At 40.6% G+C, this 11,587-nt stretch overlaps 1 protein-coding gene across 3 annotated transcripts in view; it reads left to right on the top strand.

The window, feature by feature from the left end:
• Positions 1-4,418: 4,418 nt before the first annotated feature.
• LOC139465810 (sialin-like) overlaps positions 4,419-11,587 on the top strand; it is a 31,342-nt gene continuing 24,173 nt past the window's right edge. Inside the window, exon 1 of one of the 3 annotated variants that reach the window (XM_071247744.1) lies at positions 4,419-4,535. Coding sequence is in view for 1 of the 3 variants with exons in the window: in XM_071247742.1 (XP_071103843.1) it covers positions 7,423-7,442 (20 nt within the window). In the remaining 2 variants the exon portion in view is untranslated. Of the gene's footprint in view, positions 4,536-7,192; positions 7,443-8,273; positions 8,524-11,587 lie in introns of those variants that run through there. The other 2 variants (XM_071247742.1, XM_071247743.1) reach the window with 2 other exon arrangements.

The raw sequence follows: 11,587 nt of genomic DNA, 5'->3' as shown, positions 1-11,587 counted from the left end.
GAGAGCACATTTATCACAAACCTGGAGTTACTTCCCCTTGACAACATCTTTGACAGAGTCAGCAATATTCTTAGAGAAGTAATACAAATTACGATACATATATTGCTTTTTCTATATAAATAATTTGTACATCATGAGAGTTTATTCAGCTGTTTTGAATAGAAGCGCCGTATAAAGGCTATAATTGCAGGGATGTAGGAGAAATGTGGTAAAATGTCCGGAAAACCAAAATACTTCCTTTTATTTATTCTTACAAAAGGTGAGATCTAGGGAAATGTTCTGCTTTGGGGAAAATGTCCATGTGGGGAAAATGTCCATGTGGGGAAAATGTCCATGTGGGGAATTGTCCATGTGGGGAATTGTCCGGACTCAAATACTGGAGGTGGAACCTGAAAGCGATCGTAAACATAGTCACATTGTGTTTGACGAGTGTATAACATATAATACGAATACAGTACATGTATACTATATTCCTTAATATGTGGACATTTTTATTTTTCAAGAAAGTGCGAATACATTCTTTTTCACATCTTACGGTTCCATTTAACCGCTTTTCATATTCTTGCTGTTTGGAAGCTGACATATTGGTAATAAAATTCCGAAAACTCACTGCTTGAAAAATTTTTTTCTTCTGTTTTTCTTTCTTCTTTTTCTCTATATACAGTATAAGCACGAAAACACGTACGCACGCAGGGACACACACACACGCGCACACCGATTCATTTTATGTAATTGCGTTGTGCACATTGAAATAGGTATTTTAAAGTAACAGGCTCTGTTCGACGTTTATCAATAATTCTACTTCATATTATTTACAAACCGGATGTAGACAGTTGAAGAATGTGCGAAGATAACCTAGCAAACTATGTGGCTTTTCCATAATCCCTTTCATTTTATCATGACAAGGTGTGTACTGGACACACAGCACATATTGTTTAAAGAGGGTTGTCATGTAACCTGCCTCTGCAGGGATTACATGTGCTAGAGCCTGGGGTGTACTTGCCAACCACCAAGACCACAGACAAGGTGGTGCAAGTATGCACAGCCCGAATTGGAGCCATGGTAAAAAAAAGTTAATTCTTGAGAAAAGGCGCTTCACAAAAGTATCGCACAAGATCACACAAGATTGCCTTTGAAAGTTGCAAAGCATAAGGGACTGATAACACATCGATATAAAGGACTCCTGTCGCCCTGTGTGATACAATTCTATCACCAGCTACCACACGAGGGGCGGGGGAACATATAGGGCAGCTAAAAAACAGATGAAGTTGTTTGCAATGACTATTTGGATTAAGCTGCCATGGAAAAGAAAATCCAATGAAGAGTAAGCGAGAAGTGACACATTATGCTATACAAAGCTGCAATAAGAGAGGAAAGAGCCACTTCGCGACGCTTTTCGACTAGGTTAAGTTGACACTGCATAGCTGACAGATGAGGTCTTTAAGGGTGTAGGAAATGTTTGACACGTGGATGCGTCTGATGACATATATTTACAATAGCTGTTACCCATATGAAAAATGGGCTGTTCACACTCATACCCTAGTTGTCAGATACTGTACTATACAAAAAAGACGACAGCGATGAATTTATACTGCATTTTAATGATTTTAACACACACAGAAAAAAGCACGGGTATAAATAAAACAAAGCACCCATCGACAGTCATAAAAACATAAGAATATAACTTCAATAGACTCACAAAGTTAGTGTCTAAAGTCAGCTGAGACTCACAAGCTAGCACTGTAAATCGGAATCAGTCCGGGATAGTACAAGCAGATCACACGTACACACGTACACACACACACACACACACACACTCACACTTACATGCACGTCGCTGCATAAGTGCAATAATCTTGGGCGCGACGTTAAACCCAATTTCACCTCATCTCACCACGAACGTCCTCCTTGCAGAGGGCAATCCTTCCATTATTGTGACAGTTTTAAAATTTGTGAAAATATGTTAAAACAGACACATTGGGATGAGACCTTAGTGTCATTATTTAAATCTCACAGGTATTCACGTCTCCACGTGGTAAGTTTATTCGTATCTGAGTAGATAAAGGTCCTTAGTTATTTGGTCTTTCCAACTCGGGGGAATGTCTAATAGGACTGATCCATTACCACAACAGGTAAGCCTCACATGTTCTTATAAGCCATCCCTAATAAGACTTTAGTTGTTAAAATATTTTTTGGGTGTACACATTACTTCCAGTGTTGTTCTTCCAAAACAATATTAATCTTTCCAAGCAATGTCAAATATGAAAAGAAACAATATATAGAATGAATAACATTGTTAATGTAAACCGGTCTGTAGTTAGCACATATTTCTTGTTTCTTGTTGACGGGAGTCATTCTTTTTTGTGAAATGCTGAAATTAAAGTGATCAATATTTACTTTTAACAAGCTAGTCAAAATTGGGGAATATGTAGTGAGTGAGTTGGGTTTAATGACACTTTTAACTGTATTCCAGGTATATAAGGGTGTGACAGCTCAATGTGGAAGAAAGCCCGAAGTGATGCGGGTATCAGACATTTACCAAAGTCTTTGTGAAACCAACGAGCACGGGAAACACCTACAAACATAATTGGAGCGAATCGGAATTCCAACGCACAAGCACAATCGTGAATTTCAGGCCTGCAAAAGGGACGCAACTCTGCACAGCGAATTGCAGCGCCTGAGACGAGGAGGCCACCCGTGCCCTCTAACATGTAGTGAAAACCAGGATGAAACAGATGATGGGAATAAAATCAAGGTCGTGTCCTGAGTTAGCCCTGTTGTTATAGGATGACACTTTCATTCATCCATTTATATTGTTCTCGGTTAAAAATAAAACTTTAACACAACCCGTGTGTTTTCCCTTCATTATGGAAGTGAGATATAAAAGTTGCAACGAAAATAAAATTGCATGGAAAATAACGAAATGGGAGAAAATTTCATTTCTGGCAAAACTACCCGCGTGCTGTTAGCCATGTTGTTATTCTAACCCTTTCTGTTGTAGATGACATCTTATGAATAAGTGTAAAATATGTGACTTAGTGTAAATATTCTTACAACCCACGGTGTACTGTGAAGGGGTATTGAGTGAGAGGTTAGAAGCAAATAAATCTTTTATATACCCCGTAAATAGAAATTATATCATTACCATCTCAGTCAATTAAAATTAGATTTAACCTAATAATTTGTTTAATGAAAATACCAGATTATAATGTTCTAAACCAATTATAGCAAAAACTGTTATATCCAATGAACAAAATACACACATTCTCGGAATTAAAGTGTAAAAATACTGACATGAACATTGTTAAAGGGAAATGTCATAAATTATGACCGAGTGTTTTTGCCAACAAAGTAAGTTCACTTCCTGATCAACAACTGAAAACTTGAAAGAACGTTTTTGATCCCTGACACAAATTAAGCAAAATACAGGGAACTTGAAAGTGAGAGTGCACACAAAACCGGCGAATTTAAAATAAAGCCTCGCATTTAGTATGGGTCCTACCACATTCACACAATGGAAGTCAGCTCGACTGACATAATTATTTCACTGCCGCAGGGACTGGATGCACCTGATGACGTCATAGCTAACATCATCATCAGCACCTCACTGCCTGTTAAATGTCGCAGGAAGATCCTGCTCAATTGAACCGCATCTGGTAAACATTATAAAATATAAGCGACAAAAACATTTCCAAAATCATAAAAAAAATATCTCCAAAAGCAGAATACATTGTGCGATTCCGACATCATCATAAGCCTGTGTTTATGAATCAAATAGAGGTGGTACCATGCAGGTGTTCGCGAAAAGTCCCCCCCCCCCCCCCGAGTGGCAGCCGTCACAAACACACACAAAGCCAAGTCAATATACGTTATATTGGATGCTTAGAAAGGATGTACTTGATACATTATGTCCAATTATGAAAAATAGCAATAAATTTAATATGAATTTAAATATCTTTATTATAGGCATATTTTCTACATCATTTAAAATAAACTTGTCCATGATTACCATATTACCCAATTCTCGTTTACAGTTATATCCGCATGTATCACTATGTATTTGACCCCTGAATAAAGGTAAAGGATAGGTCTTCAGTAACCCATGCTTGCCCTAAAAGGCGACTATGCTTGTCGCAAGAGGCGACTGACGGGATCAGTACATATTTATCGTATCCCAATGACGTGGATCGATTCACATGACGTCAATCAATGGATTGTCTGGTTGAGACTTGAATATTTACATACCGCCGTCATATAGCTAGAATACTACTGAGTGCGGCGTTAAACAACAAAGAAACAAACAAAACATTCTATGTTAAACACAACGAAGGACGGTTGTTGCCTAGCAATGATTAAAGAGCATGTGTACTTGTATAGAGGGTCGTCATTTGACCTGCTCTTCAGCAAGTGCGGCGTCTCCCCATTTGTCATCCACAGCCTTTTTGAAACATCTGACAACCACGTCGGTGATGGTGGATAACCATTGCAGTACCGGACCCTCATTAATAACACAACTGGTGACACCATACATAAAGGTAAATATTTCTTCAGATTAGATTATTTACAACTATTTAGCATAGATTACATATATCACATTGCAGATCTCCGACTGAAGTTTGTTTGTTTGTTGTTTAACGCAGCACTCAGCAATATTCTGTAAATAATCGAGTCCGGACCAGACAATCTAGTGATTGACATCATGGGCATCGATCCACGCAATTGGGATCGATGACATGCATCAACCAAGACAGCGAGCCTGACCACCAGATCTCGTTAGTCGCCTCTTACGACAAGCATAGTCGCTTTTTATGGCAACCATGGGTTGCTGAAGACCTATTCTACCCCGACTGAAGACACCCAAGGTATCGGATAACGTCCCAATGGTATACATTGTCAGTAGACGTGTACTGGAAGAGTCTGTTGTGGGTGAGGGGAGTACTCTGCTGTAGTTGACGAACACAACTTGCTGCACGACTATCAAGTGTGTCATATCTCCATTCTATTAGGACATATATCCCGGACCCATCGATCAACGAGTTTTCCCGTTCTGCACTGTTTCATCCATTGCACATGACTAAGCGCACTGCACACAGTATATACACATGAGAGGACGATGCGGTATACAAGTGGGAGCGAGCGAGTACGCCGCTTTTAGCAATATTCCAGCAATAGCAATAGCAATAGCAATAGCACGGCGGGGGACACCAGAAATGGTCTTCAAAAATTGTACCAATGTGGAGAATTGAACCCGGGCCTTCGGCGTGACGAGCGAACACTTTAACCACTAGGCTCCACCACCCCCTCTGAATACGAGTGAAATTAGGAGAAGTAGTATGAACCAATTCACGATGTTTTCTTCAGTTCAGCCACGGGATTGATGTGACCTTTGAGACAAAGGCCATCAGTATATAATGAACTCAACAACAACAACAGTAACATCTGAAGTCAGTCAAAAACTTTAAAAAAATGTTCTTATTATCTTAATTGACTCGGTGAAGATCAAAATACATTGTTATAATCAGTTTTTCTTAGGATCTCAGTCTACTCGGTTCCATATAAAAGTCAACCCCTTGACCTTGTGGTTGCAATCAGATTCTCCACAACCTGTTTGATCATCTGCCCGCTGTAGGCTCAGCCAGTCTATTCAATCCCCAGCGAATACCTCAGATATGAGCCTGCCAACCACAGGCCACAAGTATGGCGGGCTGTGCAAACCACAATTAGACAAAAATGTATGGTGAGATACAAGTGGCATAAATCATTGTAATTAGTAGCATATATAACTAGCGGCAATCCTACAAGAAAAGGTGTTTTTTCCTCACAATCTTGATTGAAGTTTTTTCCTACTAATTTGGATACTTTAGAAATCTTGAGTCCTAATGAAGAGGGCGGTCGGGTAGCCTAGTGGTTAAAGCGTTCGCTCGTCACGCCGAAGACCCGGGTTCCATTCCCGACATGATATTGCTAAATGCGGCGTAAAACCATACTCACTCACTCCTAAAGAAGACGATTCGTCTCTGTAAAGTTTATTTTTTTCTGGTGGAGTATTTCGACATAGATGGAGAATATCAGAAGAGCCACATCTTTTACGATAGTCATATTCTTTGATAATGCTTGGAAAAGATCCAGCAGTCGTGATGAAAGAATGCAGAGCATCAATGTGATCTGAAGAACAGCCTCGATTACCCAGTGTGATCTGTTTTCATTTATTGGTATATGAATGGGTCCTGGACCCATATATATACCCTGGACCCATTCACCATCATCCCTTCGTTTCGGAAGTGACGTCACTGCATCTACATCAACTCTCTTTCAAGAGCGTTATGTGATTGGAAGACTATTTTTAGCTTCATTTAGGTCGGGATGAACCCACACTGGATAATCGAGGGTGTCTAAAGTACAGAATCGTTATACGAATGTTGATAAATTAACAGATCATTCTGTCATATAGAACACGGCCATATAGAAGCATACCACGATGACGCATGTCACGTAGAGGGGATGATATGTTAAGTATATATTTGGGAGGATATATGCCACTATCCAAAAATGAATAATACACGGCCGGGGAAAAGAAGTATACATACTGCACACCTATGTTTAATGGTGGCTAAAAATGAAACAAACAAGAAATAGTCGATGGTGAGGTATTTGATACAGGTATCATAGTTGTGTTCTGGCGCTTACATTTGCAGTGTGTCGTAGACTGTTTTCAACCAAGTAAAGTTTTAATAATAGTTGTAATGTTTAGTGTGATCAGATTTTCAAGTGTATACTTTCTTTTGCCCGTCACTTTATACCACGCAGGTGTCTTTTCATTTTAATATTTTGGGCCCCGATGTCTGACAAAAACGAAAGCCTTTTGAATTAACTATAATTGTCCTTATTGTGCAATATTTTTTGGTAATATATAGATTTGCTTGGAATTTATTATAATCATATCTATATACGATTAATTAATCCCAACTCCTATCCATCGTTTTAAACGATCTGTCGGAGGTTATTTTATAAGGAGTGGATTTATACCGCGACACCGTGTTACATGTTTTAAGCAAACAATCAATATTAACGATCTGAAAAGCACCATCCCGGAAAGAGCAATGACGTCAAGAAGGGGAATTCCACCGTACGTGCTGAACGGGGGCTTCTAGCCTTGAGACGACCTTGGATACACCTTGGCGCTCCCGCGTGGCTATATATACCCTGCGCAATGACAGCACTCGGAGAGGAAACACCGACAGCGGCATGGATCAGTATTTATAGCAGCGCCCGGTGGAAAATCAGTGTCTCTTTTTTATGTATGGATAGGTGTGATGTACTGTGTGGTATAAGTGCTTGGTTTAAGTGATGGGGAATTCCCTCTCAAACATCAAACGGCGCTACATGGCGATACATTATAAACCAGGATACTATTAAAATCGGATGAATACAAGTCTGGCCAGGTAAGGTATTTTGTATTTATTGTATCTTATATATTACTATAACAATTCTCTGTTTGTGACTTAAATATGTTATGAAAAGAGTAGTCAAATGACATCGGTTTTGCTTGCCATGAATCGATGAAATTGGTAATTACTATTTTGTATTTCGTCATTCGAGTGTCACATTGAAAATCTTGCCAATGACAATATATCTGCTTAAGAGGAATAGAGTTGTGTGGTGGTTATTGTTCTAAGATGGGTACTCGTGTATGTATTAAATGATATAATACCGCGGTATGCAGTACAGATGTTAATACCGCAGGTTATATACCATTACTTTTTATATTCAGACTTCAATTGACCATTTGTTAATAACAAGGATAATAGATGAAAAATACAACACACGCTTTCACCTTGTTATACAACCATTGGTTACATGTAGAAAAATGAGACATTGGTCTTACTGGTCTTCAACAATGGTTGAAATATATTCTTTCTAGGTATTGCTTTGTAGGCGTTACAGACGCGCACCATCTATAGCAATATTGTACTGATTTGTGTGACTCGAACCTCGAATACGTCAGCTCAGGAATGATCGTCAAAGGTCGCGTATTGATTTTGTTTCCGTGGTGACATATTGGCATTACGTATGGTCTATGTGTATGTGGTACTCATTGTCTGGTCTCGCCATTTAATTCGCGACATGTCAGAAACAGTCCGATCCCTAGCAGCGATTGACATCAGTTCCGATGTCATGGCCCCAGAGTATGTATCCCGACTGCTTACCATGAAGGTGAAGGACGTTTAGAAGACCGGTGTTTGCGTTATTGAAACTCCAGCAAGGTCAAGCTTCAGTAAATTTCAGTATGTGACAATAACACTCGTGGATATCGTAGCTGAATGTCTCTTGTATTTCCTGCTTCTCAAGCGTGACTCAATACCAGTTCGTTCTGTCATCATACAGACGCGTGCTCCCATATAAAAGCAACGGAGAAGTGTCTTTGCAGGACTTGTGGATATTTAAAGTGATGAATATCAGCATTTCCAAAGTATCAAGTTGATCTATTATTAGCGGACGGCGACGTTCATTTTGAGAGACAAGGTAAACATATTGAACTAATTCATTACACTGCTGCATGAAATGGCGAAGTGTTACCTTTTGCTACATTTTTATTATTTAAAACTATGTCATATTCATGCCATCAATTTGAGTTTCTTCTTTCTTGTACATTTATAAATTAATGGTTTAGTATGTTTTATATATTAATCATTTTCTGAAGGTTATTGGTCCATCAACCGAATACTGACACAAGGGTTCCAGTATCAATATTTTCAGTGTGTATAGTGGGTGATATGTAAATGTATAGAGGGCTTGCGCGGTCGCCTTCAGCAGGTAGCACTCAGATCATGAGTGGGTCATATGGACGACCATACACATACAGTCAAATTACACTAAAACCAGTGTTAGAAATTAAGTCACCCGAGAAGACCCGGGTTAGAATTTATCCCAGGTGTAGATCGATGCTCTTGGTGCCAATCACTGGATTGTCTGGTCCTGACTCGATTATTTACAGACCGCCGTCATATAGCTGGAGTATTGTGGGTGCTGCGTTAAATTACAAACAACAACTAGAAATTGAGACTCAGTCTCCATAAACGCATGAGGAAGTAGTGAGAAACGTACTATACCGGTTCGTAGCGTTATAACCGTGGGGTCCAGGGTCAGAAGAGGACTCCACAATCCCTTGCTTTGAGAGGAGACCGCCTCCGTGGTGTAATGGACAGAGGGTCTTCCCGGGGAGCGGAAGGTTGTAGGTTCGATCCCCGGCCGCGTCAAGACGTAAAAAGTTGGTACCCGTTGTTAGCCTCCCCAGCACTCGCCAAGGGGATAAAACAAGGACTGGTCGGTTCGGAGTCAGTGTACAGTGTCTGAGTGGGGTATCAATGATAAACTGCGGCATGGTATCTCAGTGGGCTAGCACTATAAATCGGCATTAGTCCGGGATAGTACAAGCAGACACACACACACACCCAACACACCCCGACACACGTACGTAGCTATATAAGTTAAAAGTGCAATAATCTTGAACGCGACGTTACACCTCAGTTCACCTCACCTTTAAGGGGGATGTAGAATAACGATAAATTACCAGGATGTTTGCCATCGTACCCCGATCTTTCCTTATGCTATTCGACCTCTAATATGAACGTGGTCGCGACTGAAAGAAGTCTGCCGTCACGTGTCTGTGATAATCGCTAACATCGCTGACTGCGGGTTGACCAACATGCATACACTATATTAAGCCTTATCCCCAAGCTAAGCGATCAGCATCACCCAGTCTAGAATCGATAAGGAAGGAAACCTGACGCAAAATCCGTTCAATATTTCATCACGGACGTTCAACTCATATCCTAATGGTCATTTTGACCTGCGCATGACATCAGGTTGAATTGTGGGTAACGGAAATATAAAACGTTACTGTCAGAGGTTTATCAGTCTCAATGACGTAAAAGGCAAAACAGTCGGTGATAATTACTTGAACGGATCACTGACAATCAGTGATGATTCCAGGTGTTCGAAAAGGGTAAACATGTCTGCCCACCACAACACCCGCCATTCACACCATTCACGCCATTTGTATAAAGAGCAGGAGCGTATTTGTTGCCTAATGCAGCACAGCAGTACTCCTGCTATACGAAGGCGGCCTGTAAACAATCGATAGCGTGTAGCCAGAGACCATAACATAGATCTATTTTATGGTCTCTGGTTTAGCCTACTGATTTTGTTGAAAGAAATGTGTTTTGTGTTTGTGTCTTGTGTTGTGGAAGCGAGTGCAATGAGCGGTTTGATTTCATGGCCGAGGAAATACTTATACGAGGAAATGAGTTCTCTTGATACCCGGGTTCTTCCATCCCATGAGCCCACCATGCCAGGCCACATTGCACACGACCCGTGAAGATCCGGGGTAGAATAGGTCTTCAGCAACCCACGCTTGCCATAAATTGGCGACTATTCTTGTCGTAAGAGGCGACTAATGGGATCGGGTGGTCAGGCTCGCTGACTTGTTTGAAGTATGTCATCGATCCCAATTGCGTGGATCGATGCTCGTGATATCAATCGCTAGATTGTCTGGTCCAGATTCGATTATTTACAGACTGCCGTCATATAGCTGGAATATTGCTGAGTGCGGCGTAAAACAACAAACCAACCAACCACATTGCACTAACAGTAACACTAGCACTACAGCATTAACACTGTACAGTAAACTACGGTTATAACGAACTGATAGGGACCAATAAGTTTAATTTGTAATAACCGTTCGTTATAAGCATATAAACAGTAAATGGCAGGGACAACAAAACCCCCAGTTCGTTATATCCGTCAGTTCGTTATGAACGTGATCGTTATAAACGTAGTTTACTATAATGAAAATGTGTACTAATATTTCGCTGGGCTCCTGCATGGTCAAAGCGCTAAAAATATTACCCCGGTCCATGGATCAGTGTGTACTCGATTTTCATTCTTAGTACCCTGGGGAGTATACAAGCCAGGCTGCCTGTATGTGAGGTGCTAGAAGGTAAACAGTCACATTGCCATCTCATCCAACCGGGTACCCGTTCACTACTGGGTGAACAGAGGCACATTTCGAACAAAGTCATTTGCCCAAGGAGATATCACGTGCGCTGCATGTGTCTCAGTGCGTTGCAGGACAGAAGCCACAGACACTCCCAGGAGTGAAACTACCGAACGCGGTCACCCATACGAAAATTCTCAGCGGCCGACGTTGCTTAACTTTACCTGATTTGTGACCTGTGCATTGTGGTCACAGGGCGTGTTATTAACACTAGCACTAACACTGGTATTAATACTAGCACTAACATTAACACTAGCTCTTACACTGACATTAACACTAGTATTAACACCTGCACTAACATTGCCACCAGCACTAACATTAGCATTAACACTAGCTCCAACACTAGCACAAACACTAGCATGAACACGTGCACTCACACTAGCACTAACATGAACACAAGTATTAACCCTAGCACTAACATTAACACTAGTTCCAACACTAGCACTAACATTAACTAACATTAACGCTAGCTCCAGCACTAGCATTAACACTAACACAAGCATTAACATTAAGACTAGCACCAACGCTAGC

Source organism: Haliotis cracherodii, unplaced genomic scaffold (genome assembly GCF_022045235.1).
Source record: "Haliotis cracherodii isolate W230 unplaced genomic scaffold, xgHalCrac1.p SCAF_18, whole genome shotgun sequence".
NCBI lineage: Eukaryota > Metazoa > Mollusca > Gastropoda > Lepetellida > Haliotidae > Haliotis > Haliotis cracherodii.
Note: the sequence above shows the minus strand (reverse complement) of the source record. Positions and strands in the feature narration are given on the sequence as shown.